Here is a 15,919-nt window from a genome sequence, read left to right as displayed (position 1 = left end):
ACATGTTTCTAATTGTTTTATATGTAAATAATTAAAATAAGATCATTTGGTTCAGGGGACATCCGTTTTTGATGCAAGGATAATTCGTTTAACATTTAAAAAATCAGTCTTAAATACATCCTTTAGCAAATCATTCCAAACTAATGTCAATATAGCATGGATTGTGTATGAAGAAAATTTTTGTGTTGGCCTCACTGTGCACAAATTGTTTACGTAAATAAAAACAACTGAGCATGGTACATAAATATTATTTTAAGAAACACATGAAACAAATATGGGTAAATGTTGAGCACAGGAACGCCATGTAAAATGGCTTAGCTTCAGTGAACTCGACAATAAAATACTAATTTTTACTCCATATGTATTGTATTTTTGGTCCAGGGAAAATATTCGTAATTTGCGACAAAACTCGTAAAAATACGATTATTTTCTGTGGACAAAAAGAAATTGAAATGTATAAAATTAGTATTTTATATGGGCCAAATAAAGTTTAAGTAGGCCTCTACATTACTGTAGCTCGCTCAAACACGTAGGTTATTAGGACTATTAATAATCAAGTAATACAATATTCCGACAGCATATAAAGTTTTCTATGCATAAGGTAAGGTAAAGGTATCCCCGTAACATGCCATGAAGGCACTTGGGGGGCATGGAGGTAGAGCCCCATGCTTTCCATGACCTCGGCACTAGAATGAGGTGGTGTGGTCGGCACCACGCTCTGACCGCCTTTTACCCCCGGGAAAGACCCGGTGAAAAGGCTGAGTGAACCTTGGGGCCGTTCTGAAAGTTTGGCAACGAGAAAAAATCCTGTCACCACCTGGGATCGAACCCCGGACCTTCCAGTCCGTAGCCAGCTGCTCTACCAATTGAGCTACCCGGCCGCCTTCTATGCATAAGGGTTCGTTTTAATTCTATCTTATGACTCAATTGTGCTCAGTCCTCGATTCACTTAGTTACCATAATGACAAAGGCTAGAGCCTATGTCAGGGATGAGACGATATTAGCTCCCAATCACGGTAGAAGAGCTCGACCTTGATCACGGGCACATAGCGCATCCATTTATTGGCGTCGCAACGTAGACAACAGGGATGTACAGTACATGCACATGCAGCGAATAAAGTCAGCAATTATTACAATAACTTGCGTTACTAAATTTCTGGCTATGTAATAGAGCTAATTACTAAGTTATTTAATATACATGTACATATATAAACAAATCGCAAAGGGAAGGGTTTTTAGGAACAAAAAGAGAAATAGGAAAAGTTAATTGTATGTAAACCATTTTATTGTTGAAAGTAATTATTTATTATGTAAATACTTCACTTCATTGGTTAGGAGAAACTAATAAGGTCTATCTGCTCGACGTGTGTGATCTCTCAGTGCTTTTGAGTATTTGTTGAAAAAATAATAATTGCAATATTGATTGAAATAGAGTATATTGATTATGTGATTGTGAAAATGTAGTCCTTACTTTCCAGTCGTGATTATGTAATGAGTTTTCTAGAGTGATTTGTGAGATGCACGTAACACGAAAAAAAGAAATTGATTAAATTAAGATATTGAGAGCTATCGTAATTTTTGGGGGTCAATCATTTAAGGGGATATGTATGACTTTTAAAACTTTCAGTCCACACCTGTGGAGTAACGGTCAGCGCGTCTGGTCGCGAAACCAGGTGGCCCGGGTTCGAATCCCGATCGGGGCAAGTTACCTGGTTGAGGTTTTCTTCTGGGGTTTTCCTTCAACCCAATACGATCAAATGCTGGGTAACTTTCGGTGCTGGACCCCGGAATCATTTCACTGGCATTATCACCTTCATTTCATTCAGACTCTAAATAACCTAGATGTTGATACAGCGTCGTAAAAAAACCAAAATAAAATAAAATAAAAAATTAGAACTTCCACAATTTCGGTCAAAATTTGTGAAATTTAAACTATATAAACAGATCTATAATAATATCATATGTACAAAATTTGGTGCAATGAGGTCTAATAGTTTTGAAATTATATTTTTAAGTACATTTTATATTGACGTTACTAAAAAAGCTCCTTGCATCAAATTTTTCAAAATGTTTAGTTCATATTTGCTAAAAAATCCTGAAAATAGTTAGCCTATTGGAATAAAAATGAATTAGCATTTTGAGCTTAGTGATAGTGTAAGTCAAAGTGCAATCAAAGATAAAATATTATTTCTAAATTAAAGAAACACGTAGTCTAATAAAAGTAAATATCCAGAAACAAGCAACAAATAAAGCATCAACAATACAGTCCACACCTGTGGAGTAACGGCTAGCGCGTCTGGCAGCGAAACCAGGTGGCCCGGGTTCGATTTCCAGTCGGGGCAAGTTACCTGGTTGAGGTTTTTTCCGGGGTTTTCTCTCAACCCAATTTGAGCAAATGCTGGGTAACTTTCGGTGCTGGACTCCGGACTCATTCCACCGGCATTATCACCTTCATCTCATTCAGACGCTAAATAACCTAAGATGTTGATAAAGCGTCGTAAAATAACCTACTAAAATAAAAATCAACAATACATTTAAAATAAAGAAATAAAAGGAATCTAGATACTATCTACTGACCCAAATGTAAATTAATTTACCTTCGATGTCAATTCCGAAATGAATTTATTTCTCTCTTCTCTTGAATAATGCCTATATTTTTTTCATGTTGCGTCTCATAATGCCGTTTTATGTTGCTTTTTTTGCAAATGATATATATTTGCACAACAAACACTGAACTTCATCACCATGTTCGAAGCATAAATATTTTATCTTCCACTCTTCCTCGAAAGCTTTAAGCGCTTCCGTTCCGTCATGACGCTCTGTGTTCTAAGATCTGTACATCCTTTACCAATGTTTACAGGTAAAAGAGCTCCGCGCGCGCGCAGGGGGCATAAAATAGCTCTCGCCCGCAATTATTAGTATCCATCGCAAGACTGGCCTATGTCAATCTAGACAAAATATTGTACATTTTCCAATGGTGAAAGATTTATTCAGATCGGTTAATAAGTTCTAAGGTTAGCTCATACAAACACAGAAACACTCTCTTTATACCGGTATATTAATATTGATAAACATTTGTATATTCCCGTCATACAATACAATTATATAAAAGTAGTGTTAAATGAATATCACAGTCTACTATATACAGTCACGAAGCTTGAGTTCTGAGGGTGCTAGAAACAATAGACTGTGACGATCCATCGATCAGGAAACCTTCGATCCAAGTACCGGCGAGCCGTACGACTGAAGTGTGCAGGAGCGCCATCATGCAAGAAGTGAATGTGTTGACGATTGATCAGTGGAGTGTCTTCTAAAACATGAGGTATGGTGTTTTCCAGGAAGTTTGTGTACGCCTGCCCCGTAAGTCTGTTTACAAGTACATGGGGTCCAACTAATCGATCACCAATGATACCGGCCCACATGTTGAGGAAGAACCGCACCTGGTGATGAGATGGAACAGTTGCACGTGGGTTTTCATACGCCCATACATGCTGATTGTGGAAATTTGTTATGCCATCTCGTGTGAACTGTGCTTCATCTGTAAATAATACTAAGGCAGGAAAGTTCGGATTTACACCACACTGCTGCAAGAACCACTGACAGAACCTAACTCGTGCAGGGTAATCTGCTGGTGACAGGGCCTGTACACGTTGCAAATGATAAGGATACAATTGATACTCTTTCAACAGTCTCCAGACAGTCGTATGAGGAACATTGACTTGCAACGCTACCCTTCGTGTGCTGATAGAAGGAGTCATGTTCACAGCCTCCAGAATCTCCTCCTGTACTTCTGGAGTTGTAGATCTTGGTCGTCCCCTTCCCAAACCAGGAGAGTTAAATTTTCCATACTCGCACAGACGGTAATGGAGATGTACAAATGTCTTCCGATCTGGACATTGTCGCTGTGGGTACCTCTCCTGGTACAAACGACGACCCAGCGCAGCATTGCCGTCCGCCTTACCGTACATGAAGTGTATCTCTGCCAGCTCTTGATTTGAATACATGTCGCACAGTCTAAGGCCTACACAACACTGAATGTAACCTTCGCCTCGGAATGAACTGTCAGAGTGCCCTCTTAATGTCTCCTTTGACGGTAATGACCTGCGGAAAGAAAAACGTTCCGGTGAATTTCAATGTTGTGAAGGCCATAGCTCGGAATTAAAGCATTTCCGGACACATGTTGTAATGAACTATTTTGATTGTCTACATGTGGGAAATACATACCTGAAATTATGTCCCGTATTTTTTAAACACCCTGTAAAGTAGACTGTGTGAATATCTTCCGTTTGTTGTGCAATTTCGCGGAATGAACAAAGCACTTCTTAATTAAATGAATTGCTGATTCTGTGATGCTGAAAATAGCTTCTCGTCAATTAGAAACAATATAAAAACCTTGTTGTCTGATAATTTAAAAAAAAATAAGCAACTTCTGCAGAAACAAATAAAGTTATGTCTCAATATTCTTATGCAAACAAAAAAATGATCCATAGTAGTCAATTGCTTGAAATAAAATGTCTTCTTTATTTTAACAATGCAAATTTTGTTATTTTAGTGCATATATCCTGGTTTTTAAGTGCGTGCATGCATATTTTGCCTTTTTTAGTGCATATGATTTCTTCCTCTAATTATTACCATTATTAAACGTGATTACAGAGTGTGCTGCAGCAGGCAACAAGCTTCGCACAAGATGGGGACCTGCTGGCCAGTCTGCAGGACCAGCACGGCATGGCAGGCCAGCAGATGCACCAGCAGTTGGTTAGCGCTTCCAGCACAAACAAGAAACAGGGTGTCTCCGGCGAGAGCTCCGACAGTGGACAAACAGCCGAAGACATTCAGATCGCCAGATTTGACAAGGACTTCCGGTACGCCTGTATACATATTTTCGTTGGTTTCAATTACTTTGTATCATTTTAGGATACTTGGTATTCAGAATCAGCCCGTGGTTCAGGCAATACAGGAGTTTTCTCCGGGTACTCCAGTTCGCCTGTGACATCCCAACAATTCTCCATCACAGTCTTCATTCATTACGATTGTAATGTTGACCCACCGCCTGGGGTGCTCTCTGCATAGTATCTGATGAACTATAGTCCCGTCACTCTTATTTCGACAGCCAATCACGTTGTAGGTCGGCTACATTTAAACGTGTGCGTCTTGTCATTCGCTGGGAAAGCTGGGTTTGCAGTGAAAGAGCTGCCCTTGGACAGAACACTAAATGAATGAATATTGAAAGTAAGTATAACCAGTTTGATTGGTTTTCGAGTAATACTGTCGATTGATGGAATCTTTTATGAGGAGTCAGTTGTATGTTGTTGACATAGTTATTTGTTTACATTTTTGTCATGGATTTTGAACTATAATTCCGATATTTGTAGAAAGTTTTTTCGTGCTTTTTAATGCCGTAAGGACAAGAACACGCCGTAAAATACGATGATACGTTTATCCTATTTTCCTATACGTCTTTAGATCTTCCATTACCGCGTTATTGCTGTCTTGCGAGTGGCTGAATTATTGGCTTTGACACAAACTTAAACTTTAAAACACGAAACTACTAATTTTACACCATGACCGTTCCGTCTAAATGAACGTATTTGAATGGCCGCATTTATTGAAATGCTTCCCCTACCTTCCATGTCAAAGTTATGTTTACGTTTAAGTTTGCATTGCGGATGAAGCCTTAAATAGAACTTGAACTCGGACTGAACGAACAACTAAACGCATCGAGGATTCATTTAACTTTCTGTTACCATTGTGCAACCTTGTCCACCAAACAGAGTCTGACAGCAACAGACCATCGACAAAGAATATACCTTTTTTTTATATTATGATTTTCAACAAGTTTTCTATATTAAAATTAAGATATAAGTAGGCCTAACACATATTTACCTTCCTCTTCAATATTCCAGAACAGGCCGACAATGTTTTCATTATATTATTAAGATTATGAAAGAAAGACGTAAGTAATTCTTCTGTGACTCTGGAAACATGACTGATTGACGTGGATGATTCTTTCTTTAGTTTGGTAACTACACTGCCTCTACAACTTATCGGCGTTATAATCGGTCGTCACGCGTGTTTAGTGAGGAACCCTCGCATGAAGGAAAACGAATCGGCGGTGAATGGCGGTGATTTAGTCCTATAGTCCCATACAAACAATGAGGTAATAAGAAAACTTTATGTTGATCTTACCTTTTATCAAAAAATGTGTTGAAAATGGGACACCTTTCTCGATACAACAATCACATAGATGTGGAAAATTGTGAAACGCCTTCTGAAAACTCGTTATCATCATCATAATCATCATCATAGGCTCAATAACCCTTTAAGGGTCCTGGCATTCCGCAGAATTTTTTACCATTCCTCTCTAATTCTAGTCTTTGTCATCCAGTTACGTATTCCAATCATCTTAGAATCTTCCATCATCTCATCCTCCCATCTATCTCTTGGTCTTCCTCTAGTCCAGTGATGTCAACGTTCCTGCCACCAGTACGACGTTGTAGCACAGATGGCACGTCGCTGTAGGAAGAACGCAGCTATCTATCCGGCAGGCGTACTGTTGTCACGGCTGTTTTGTCTAATCCTTTCTCCGTTCTTACACTTTCAGTTTTTACATTCGTTTTGATTTTACTACGCTCTTGAAGTCGGGATGAATATTATTAGCAACAGATATCCGCAAACTATTTCTCAGGTTATTGTCACTCATCCTCACTCTGTGTTGAGTTTTTAGAAGTGTCATAACAGAAAATGCCTGCTCATAGACATACGTACTTCCAAACATGGCTATTGTTTTTGCAGCATTTTCCTTCAGGTTTGCGAATTGTGAGTCCGGAAATGACCTGTAAAATTCTATTAGATCAGTACTTGAGGTATTGATGAACTTTTCACGAAGCCTACTGTCGCACTCTTAGGTTGATCAATTCCATTTGCAATGGTGCGTCCTCAATACCTTAAAATGTACTGTGAATGGTGATCAAAAACAGAGAACCAGATTTTCATTTTCTCCATATTCTCGTAACGTGTTTTAAACTGCTTCTCTAGATATCTTAGAACAGTAGTAGGGCCTATTCAATTTTTTTTACTAAGTACCTCCAAAATATACTTTTTTGCCCTCGTATCCCCCAAACTGCCTTACAATTTATATAAGAAAAATAACAAAATACTATGACTGATATTGTAGCTACAATATTAGGCCTATATTATTATTATTATTATTATTATTATTATTATTATTATATACAGTAGTTATTGATGCAATAATATTAGTAATGAATTGTGTGAAATGTTATGGAAGCAAGAAAAAACAAGAGTTGATATTGTAAAACAAAATATGTAAACAGAAATAATTATTATCAACAAGTATAATAATATATATTTGTTAGCATTTTTGCATATGTGGTCAATGGGATTCGTAATCCTTGAGGTGGACCCCACATACCTCTTAGAACAGCTATAAATCCTTCGAGAGAAATATTCTCATAGTTATCTAAGGCTTTAAGTTTCGGAAAGTGCAGTAGATTTCCGCATTCCAACTGTTCTATCCACAATAGTAGTTTCATTTTGGAATGTTAGTGTTAAATCTCACATGACTGATATGAGCTTATTTTTTTACTTGTAATGTTTGATTACATAACAAACATTTACTGTATGTGCCAAAATTCTAATATAAGGAACGCTTTTTTCAAGCAGGATCAAATTATTTAATACCACTTGACGAACAAATTGATGTAGATGCGCACGGAGCCATCGCTATTACATAACTAAGCACGGAGTCAACAGAATAAATAACACTTGCGCCGTATACAGTAGTTCACGTTCAGACCTCGATAGGCGCTGGTAGCTTCATGGCTTGCCACGGAGCCATAGGTGAAGCCACTGCCACAGGTAGAAGAAATTGACCTTGCTGCTCTAGGTTTACTACCCCGTGGATTAGATAAGAAAGATTTCTTCGCTAGTCCTGTTTCCTCCATCCTTACTACATGTCCAGCTCATTGCAAACGACCAATTTTAATAAATGTCACAGTATGTGGCTCTCTGTACAAATCATACTGTATATATCATTCTTATACCTAGCTTTCCAATCATCATTAACTGTAACTGATCCATAACTGGCCCTTAAAATTTTCCTTTCGAAAACACAAAGTCTTTTTATGTCCTCTTTACTCAAAACCCACATTGCAGATACATATAGCACAGGCCTCATTAATGTCTTGTAGATTCTGACTTCACTTCGGAGAGTTAGTAGTTTACTTCTGCAACTCTCTATTTGTAATTTCACCAAGCCCTCGCCTGGTTTTATTCTCCAGCTCTTCAAAGTGTGTGGATCGTTCACATACATTTTCTGTTTTAAATTCCCCCAGAGATAAAAATTACAAATATTTAAATCTGGAGAACGAGCTGACGGTTGCCCGCAACTAATCACGCGATCATCAAACACTTTTTCTAATGCTTCTAATGATATAGCGACTGTATGTGCAATGGAGTTATTCTGCTGGAGGTAAGCATATGTTTTCCATCTTCAGTCAACATTACAAACAAAGAAGATAGTATGTTGCGGCTTGACTATATCATAAAAGAAAATGGCGCCAATTATCTGCGTGCAGTAATTCCACACCATACATTCACTTTCTGATCATGCACTAAATGAGGATTTTCAGTGTCCCAGTACCATGTATTGTGAGAGTGAACATCCGCTTGGAACTAACTTCGTCCGTCAACAGTACCGTTATAAATAGATTGCGACATTCACTCAAAAGTTACGAGTGGCTGGATCCCCTTGCTGTAATTGATGAACCACTGTCACTCTATAATGATAAAAGTGCAGCACCTTCAGTCTTCTTAACGCTGATCTTTGTGACATGTCACATTCTTTTGCTAATCAGCGTGAAAATTTTCTAGGACTTACAAGCAAGCATTCTCATGGGGGCAGATAAAAGAGTCAAAACCAATGGTTATACAAATTTTGGCCACTCGAGCAGAATTACGAGGGTCGCCAGGAAGTAAGTTTCCCTGGGGTCGTTTATAGAAAGAAAACACAATTTCATGGAAAGATTTACAGCAATTGTTTAGCTGTTTTTCAACACATTCTCTACCAAAACTGAGACGTATGTCATACCGTGGGATCAAATTTTGTATCTCTGTGTCGTAGTAGAAGTCCGCCTGGGATCGGAACCAGTGTGTGACAGCCATCTGCACCTCTTTGTTGATCCCACGGCATGAAATATGTCTCATTTCCGGTGGGAAATTATGTCGAAAAATAGGTTAGCAATTGTTATATCTGTTCCAGTAGGCCTAAATAGTTCCATGAAACTGTGTCTTCTTTCTGTAAACGGTCCCAGGGAATCTTACTTTCTGGACGGCTCTCGTAATTGTGCTAGAGTGACCAAAATTTATACGAGTATAAGCACTTGTTTTGACATTATTAACATGGTGGAAGAGAAAAAAAAATCAATTTTTTATCTGCTCCCATGAAAATGTTTGCTAGATGTTTCTCCTATGTGATTCCTGCATCCGGAAAAGTGGATAACATTTTCAACATTTGCTTCGATTAAAGTTAAAATCAACTTAACTTTTTCTTATTACCTCTTACCAGCGCATTATTTGTACGGAATTGCAGTATATTCTTAAATCACCACCATTCACTGCCGATTCGTTTTTATAAAAATTTCAGTTGCTTTATTGTTTTATTGTTTTCACACTGTGATATGATTAGCTGAGGATCATTCCAAATGTACAATATTTCTTAAAGTCTTATGTTTAAAATATATAATTAAAATGACCCATTTTTAGGACATTAATAACATTTATTACGACGAAATGAAGAGAAGCAATAGAAGCTTTGAAATGTGGATATGGAGAAGAATGGAGTGTGTGAAGGAGAAGAATGGAGTGTGTGAAATGGCACAGACTTAATAAGAAACGAAGCTATGTTGGAAAGAGTGGCTGAAGAAAGAATAATGCTGAAATTGATCAGGAAGAGAAAAAGGAATTGGTTGAGTCACTGGCTGAGAAGAAACTGCCCATCCACAAGGATGGACTGGAAAGAATGGTGTACGGGAGAAGAGTTCGAGGCAGAAGAAGATATCAGATGATAGACGACATTAAGATATATGAATCATATGCGGAGATTAAGAGGAAGGCAGAAAGTAGAAAAGATTGGAGAAAGCTGGGTTTGTAGTGAAAGACCTGCCCTTGGGCAGAACACTTATATATTTAATAACATTTAATATAGCCCTAATTAAAATTGGCATTAGACTCATAGTTTTAAGGTGGTAAAAAGACTTGTATTTGTTATTTTTTATTTTTATTAGTGTAATGTACATACTCATATTAAAGTGAAATTTGATATTAACATATTAAACTTCCCTTGTTGCAGATCAAAGCAGTTGATAAAGGATGCTGTCATGGATAACGATTTCTTGAAGAACCTTGACTCCAGCCAAGTGCGAGAGATAGTGGACTCTATGTACCCGCTGGAGTATGCAAGAGGCAGCTATGTAGTTCGAGAAGGAGAGGCAGGTTGGTGACGCTTGCTACTTGTAAGGATCCTGAGCTAAATATGATCTTGCTATTATCAACCAACCAGCCAGCCGAAGCCGAATCCTGCAATAGAAATGTGTTTAGAATATGTAATGATTATACTTACTTACTTATAGCTTTTAAGGAGCCCAGAGGTTCATTGCCGCCCTCACATAAGCCCGCCATCGGTCCATATCCTGAGCAAGATGAATCCAGTTTCTACCATCATATCCCACCTCCCTCAAATCTATTTTTATATTATCCACCCATGTACGTCTCGGCCTTCCCAAAGGTCTTTTTTCCTCCGGCCTCCCAACTAACACTCTATATGAATTTCTGGATTCGCCCATACATGTTACATGCTCTGCCAGTCTCAAACGTCTGGATTTAATATTCCTAATTATGTCAGATGAAGAATATAATGCGTGCAGTTCTACATTGTGTAACTTCCTCCATTCTCCTGTAAATTCTTCCCTCTTAGCCCCAAATATTTTCCTAAGCACATTATTCTCGAACACTCTTAGTCTCTATGTTCCTCTCTCAAAGTGAGAGTCCAAGTTTCACAACTATCAGAACAACCGATAATATAACTGTTTTATAAATTCTAACTTTCAGTTTTTTTGAGAGCAAACTGAATGACAAAAGCTTCTCAACCGAATAATAACAGGCATTTCCCAATTTATTCTGCGTTTAATTTTCTCTCGAATGTCATTTATGTTTGTTACTGTTTCTTCAAGATATTTGAACTTTTTCACATTTTCAAAGCATAAATTTCCAATTTTTATATTTCCATTTCGTACAATATTCTAGTCACGAGACAGAATCATATACCAGTACTTTATCTTTTCGGGATTTACTTCCAAACCTATTTCTTTACTTGCTCCAAGTAAAATTCTAGTGTTTTTCCTAATAGTTTGTGGATTTTCTCCTAACATATTCACGTCATCCGCATAAACAAGCAGCTGATGTAACCCGTTCAGTTCCAGACCCTGTCATATTCTAATGGCATACCGGTATTCCAAAGCAAAGTTAAGAAGTAAAGGTGATAATGCCTCTCCTTGCTTTAGCCCGCAGTGAATTGAAAAAACATCAGAATCTGGCCTATACGGACTTTGCTGTACATTTTGAATATAGAAGGAAATTAGATAGTTGTCTCAGTTTCTGTAACTTTGTGGCTTGGTTCCTTTCTGACAATGTTAGCCTCACCTAGTTGCAAAAACTGGAGTAAGGAAAACCATTGGCAAACTGCACAATGTAATACGATTATATAAAAATAATACATTTGCATCTTTCGTTCAACTTATTGTTACTTAGTATCAGTCTCGGATTGTTATTCTGTCATTTATCACCATGTCATCCAGTTTCTAATAATTTGGTTAAGACTATCATAATCAGCTTTCACTTTCTAGAATAATTTACCACATTTTCAGTCTCGTAATCTTGCAAATTGAAATTTGTGAACCTTTGCTAGTCACACATACAGAGACTGTGGAATTAGAGCTTTCACAGTAGAGTCACACTGTTGCGTGATCAATACGGGTACGTCATGTTGACAGCTTCAAGTCACTTGGTCCCCATTATGTGATATATTGATTTCTTATGCGGAATATTTACATAATTTTATTTCTTTACACAGTTTATTTGTTAACATTTTATTTCGGAGTTCTCCAGTCATGCTTCCATTACAGGCAATAGCTATAGCCTAGTCTATATGATGTGGCCATTAATGTTATCAGAATTTTAGGTCCTCTTGAAGTCATGCTCGCTCCGAGCTTTAAAATGTGATGCGTTAATCATACTTGTCTTCTACGCAATTTTGCTTGTATGAAATGTTACGTATTTAGTAGTTAGGCCTTTAGGATTCATGATTGGTACCATTTTAATCTGAAAATGTCTATTTTTTTTTACAGGTAATAAGATATTGAGAACAAAAGTGCATTGCCTCCGAAGATAAAATTTCCTTGTACATTTTTACGTCTTACATTAAATTACCAACCATTTCCCGGTTCCTAAACACAACTTCAAAGAATCGAATATCTACCATAAGTATGTAAACTAAATAGGGGTTACATCGTCATACATCTATTAATTATTAACATATTGTGAATTTTATTAGTAACAACAATGTAATTTATTCGTCTCTACAATTCACCTTAAACGCTCTCGTCAACAATTGGATCTTCACTCAACACAGTATTCGTTATAGCACTCCACCGACGACAATGACAATTTACTTGGACTATTACGCACAACAATGAACTGTTAATCTTAACTAATATTTACAAAGCACTATTTACAAATCAGAACTACCAGTTCTCAGTTCACAGTTCTTCTATCTCAGTCACTCGAGTTCACGGTATCTCGAACCACAGACCTTCAGAGACAGTTCACTGTACTCGAACTCGGGTCCTTCCAACTGCGTGTACTGCACTCGAACTCAGGTCCCTCCAACTGCGGTCCACTGCACTCGAACTCAGGCCTTCGGATGCTGACGCAGATGCGGACGCACACTCGAGTCGAACTCCGGTTTGCTTGACTGGCTTGCTTGCTCTGGCTTACTCACTGACTGAATAACTGAAAACTCTGTCGTTCCTTCGCGACCGTAATTTATAACCACAGCGACGTAGCCTCGAAAGTTCCACGCGTCTCTAGAGATGGCACTCCAGAAAAATCCAGAGCCCTCTCCTCTCTACCAGCACCAGATGCGCGCGCACTCTCTCTCCACTCTCTCGCCGCTTTGGCCCTTTCCCCTCTCCGCCGCACGCCATCCCAAAGTGCTCCGCGCGATCTTCTCTCTTGCGGGACGCTGGTCGTGAGTTCGAATCTCACGTCGCTGTCACAATATTAAAATCAGTGTATAGCTTATAGTTGTCAAATTTTAATTACTGTTGCACAACACAAAAATATTCAAGTGTTTTACTTTCAATTACATATGTGTGTGTGGATAAATGTTTGTCCGCTTTCAACATTTATGAGTCATTCTCCGTATCTATACTTCCTTAGCTATGTACTTTCGCTCTGTTTGCATCTAAACCTATATTAATCTATTTATATAATGCTCTAGTATTTGTTGTCCCATTGCAATAGTTAGATGATTGATTCATTGATTTCCAGTATCTCCAAAACATATGTTCAACCGAAAACTTACTTAATTTTATTGTGCTAGTCTGGCGGAAATTAAATATGTTTCCGAGATGGAGGCATCTACATGTATCTGAGATACTATGTTTTATGATGGGATAGTAGACAGAGGCGAATTTGCTAATAGCTTAAGTAGACTAGAGACTACAGAAAGCGCGGCTTGCACTTTATAGACTACAACAGCCAAAGTTTCAAATCCGCCTCTGCTGATAAATGAAAATTCTCCTATAGACTAAAATAAGAAGTTTCACATTATATACCAGATTACACTATTGCAGATTAGTAGATACAGCCGCCTGCATCATAAAATACGAACTGTAGGAGGATGACGAGATTTTGAATATATTGTTCACAGCTGTCATAAGATCACTTTATATCCTGTAAATTTTGTGTGAGATAAGAATCCTGGTGTTACTTTCATCCTGTAAAAAAAAGACATCCTTTGGATTTTTTGTCTGAAATATAACTGTCCTGGGCCAAAGATGTTACATCCTGGGCAGAGTTCACACTCACGATAATTCGTCCAGCAAAACCATTATAACCACTACACCACAGAGAACAATTTTTCCATAGCATTTGTCATACTAAAAATGTGATTTGTTTATTCCCAGGTTCGCATTTGTACGTGTCTTCTGAGGGAGAGTTTGAAGTGATAAAAGAAGGAAAAGTGTTGGGAAGAATGGGACCAGGCAAGGCATTCGGCGAACTGGCCATCCTCTACAACTGCACACGAACAGCTTCCATTAGAGGTAAGAGACTGTAACACATCATCAAAAAGCCAACTAAAGTAAGATTTAGAAATATAAACAGGGAATCATTAAATAATTTTGAAATAAATCTTAAAAATGAAACATGGGCGTCAGTATACAGTCAAAGTGATATGAACAGTAAATTCAACGAGTTTCATAAAACATTTCTAAATATTTTTTAATCCAGTTTTCCTGTAAGGTATAAAAATGAAACGGTATGCAACAATAGATGGATTACACAAGGTATTAAAATCTCATGCAAAACCAAGAGAGCAGAAGTAGTAATTACCGGTATACAAACTTAAAACAATACTATAAAAATTATTAAAAAATATTACACAAAGTAATCCAAAAAGCTAAAGAATTACACCATAATACAACAATACAAAACTCTGATAATAAAATCAAAACAACTTGGAACGTAATTGAAAAGGAAAGTGGACGATCAAAAAGTAAAGTACCGGTAACAAACTATATCCTTATATGTAACAATACAAAAATGTCAGACCAAAATGAAATTGCAAATATACCGGTATTTAACAAATATTTTCTTACCATAACTGATACCCTCAACATCCCCCAAGATAATGTTACTAACAGTTTAGATTCTGTAACACAATATTTTCCGACAAAATTTCCAAGTATTCAAATATTTGCAACAAACAAACAAGAAATAATTGCAATTATAAAAAATCTAAAGTCAAAAAACTCCTCCGGATATGATGAAATAACAAGTAAAATATTAAAAGCGAGTTTACATATTATAGCTGGGCCACTAAGTTATTTATGTAACTATTCAATGTTCAATGGTATATTCCCCGAGAGATTAAAATATTCAGTGGTTATTCCTATCTTCAAAAAGAGAGAAACAACGTCTCCAGAAAATTACAGACCAGTTCTTCTATCAGTTTTCTCCAAAATCTTTGAAAAAGTAATGTATAAAAGATTGTATCATCATCTAAAAAAGATACAACATTTTAGTCCCAGAACAATTTGCATTTAGGAAAAATAAAGGCACGGAAAATGTAACATTTAGTTTAACTGACAAAATTCTGGAGGCAGTTAATAAAAAATTACAAGTTGGAGGGATTTTCTGTGATTTATCCAAAGCATTTGACTGTATAAATCATAAAATGCTGCTAGACAAATTAGATTATTATGGAATTAAAGGCGTTGCACACCAATGGTTTCACTCATATCTCATAGATAGGGAACAGAAAGTCGAAATCAATACAATTATGAAATCTACCTCGACATGGAGAACTATTAATAATGGAATTCCTCAAGGATCAATATTAGGTCCCCTACTTTTTCTAGTGTTCATAAATGATCTGGCCCCCCTAATAAAAGATGTAGGTCATCCCATATTATTTGCAGATGACACAAGTATAGTAATTACAGCCAATAACTCCAACACATTCCAATCTTCAACAGAAGAAATTCTCTTCAAAATATGTGACTGGTTCTCAGTCAATAAATTAGTATTAAATTGTAACAAAACTAACATAATTCAGTTT

At 37.2% G+C, this 15,919-nt stretch overlaps 1 protein-coding gene across 6 annotated transcripts in view; it reads left to right on the top strand.

The window, feature by feature from the left end:
* The window catches only part of Pkg21D (Protein kinase, cGMP-dependent at 21D), a 559,173-nt gene that overhangs the window by 503,506 nt on the left and 39,748 nt on the right, over nucleotides 1–15,919 (top strand). For all 6 annotated transcript variants that reach the window (XM_069828544.1, XM_069828548.1, XM_069828547.1 and 3 more), the window contains 3 exons: nucleotides 4,654–4,862; nucleotides 10,370–10,512; nucleotides 14,265–14,402. In XM_069828544.1, the coding sequence (XP_069684645.1) occupies nucleotides 4,654–4,862; nucleotides 10,370–10,512; nucleotides 14,265–14,402 (490 nt within the window). The remainder of the gene's footprint in view (nucleotides 1–4,653; nucleotides 4,863–10,369; nucleotides 10,513–14,264; nucleotides 14,403–15,919) is intronic.

The sequence above is a fragment of the Periplaneta americana genome, chromosome 6, assembly GCF_040183065.1.
Source record: "Periplaneta americana isolate PAMFEO1 chromosome 6, P.americana_PAMFEO1_priV1, whole genome shotgun sequence".
Lineage (NCBI taxonomy): Eukaryota > Metazoa > Arthropoda > Insecta > Blattodea > Blattidae > Periplaneta > Periplaneta americana.
Note: the sequence above shows the minus strand (reverse complement) of the source record. Positions and strands in the feature narration are given on the sequence as shown.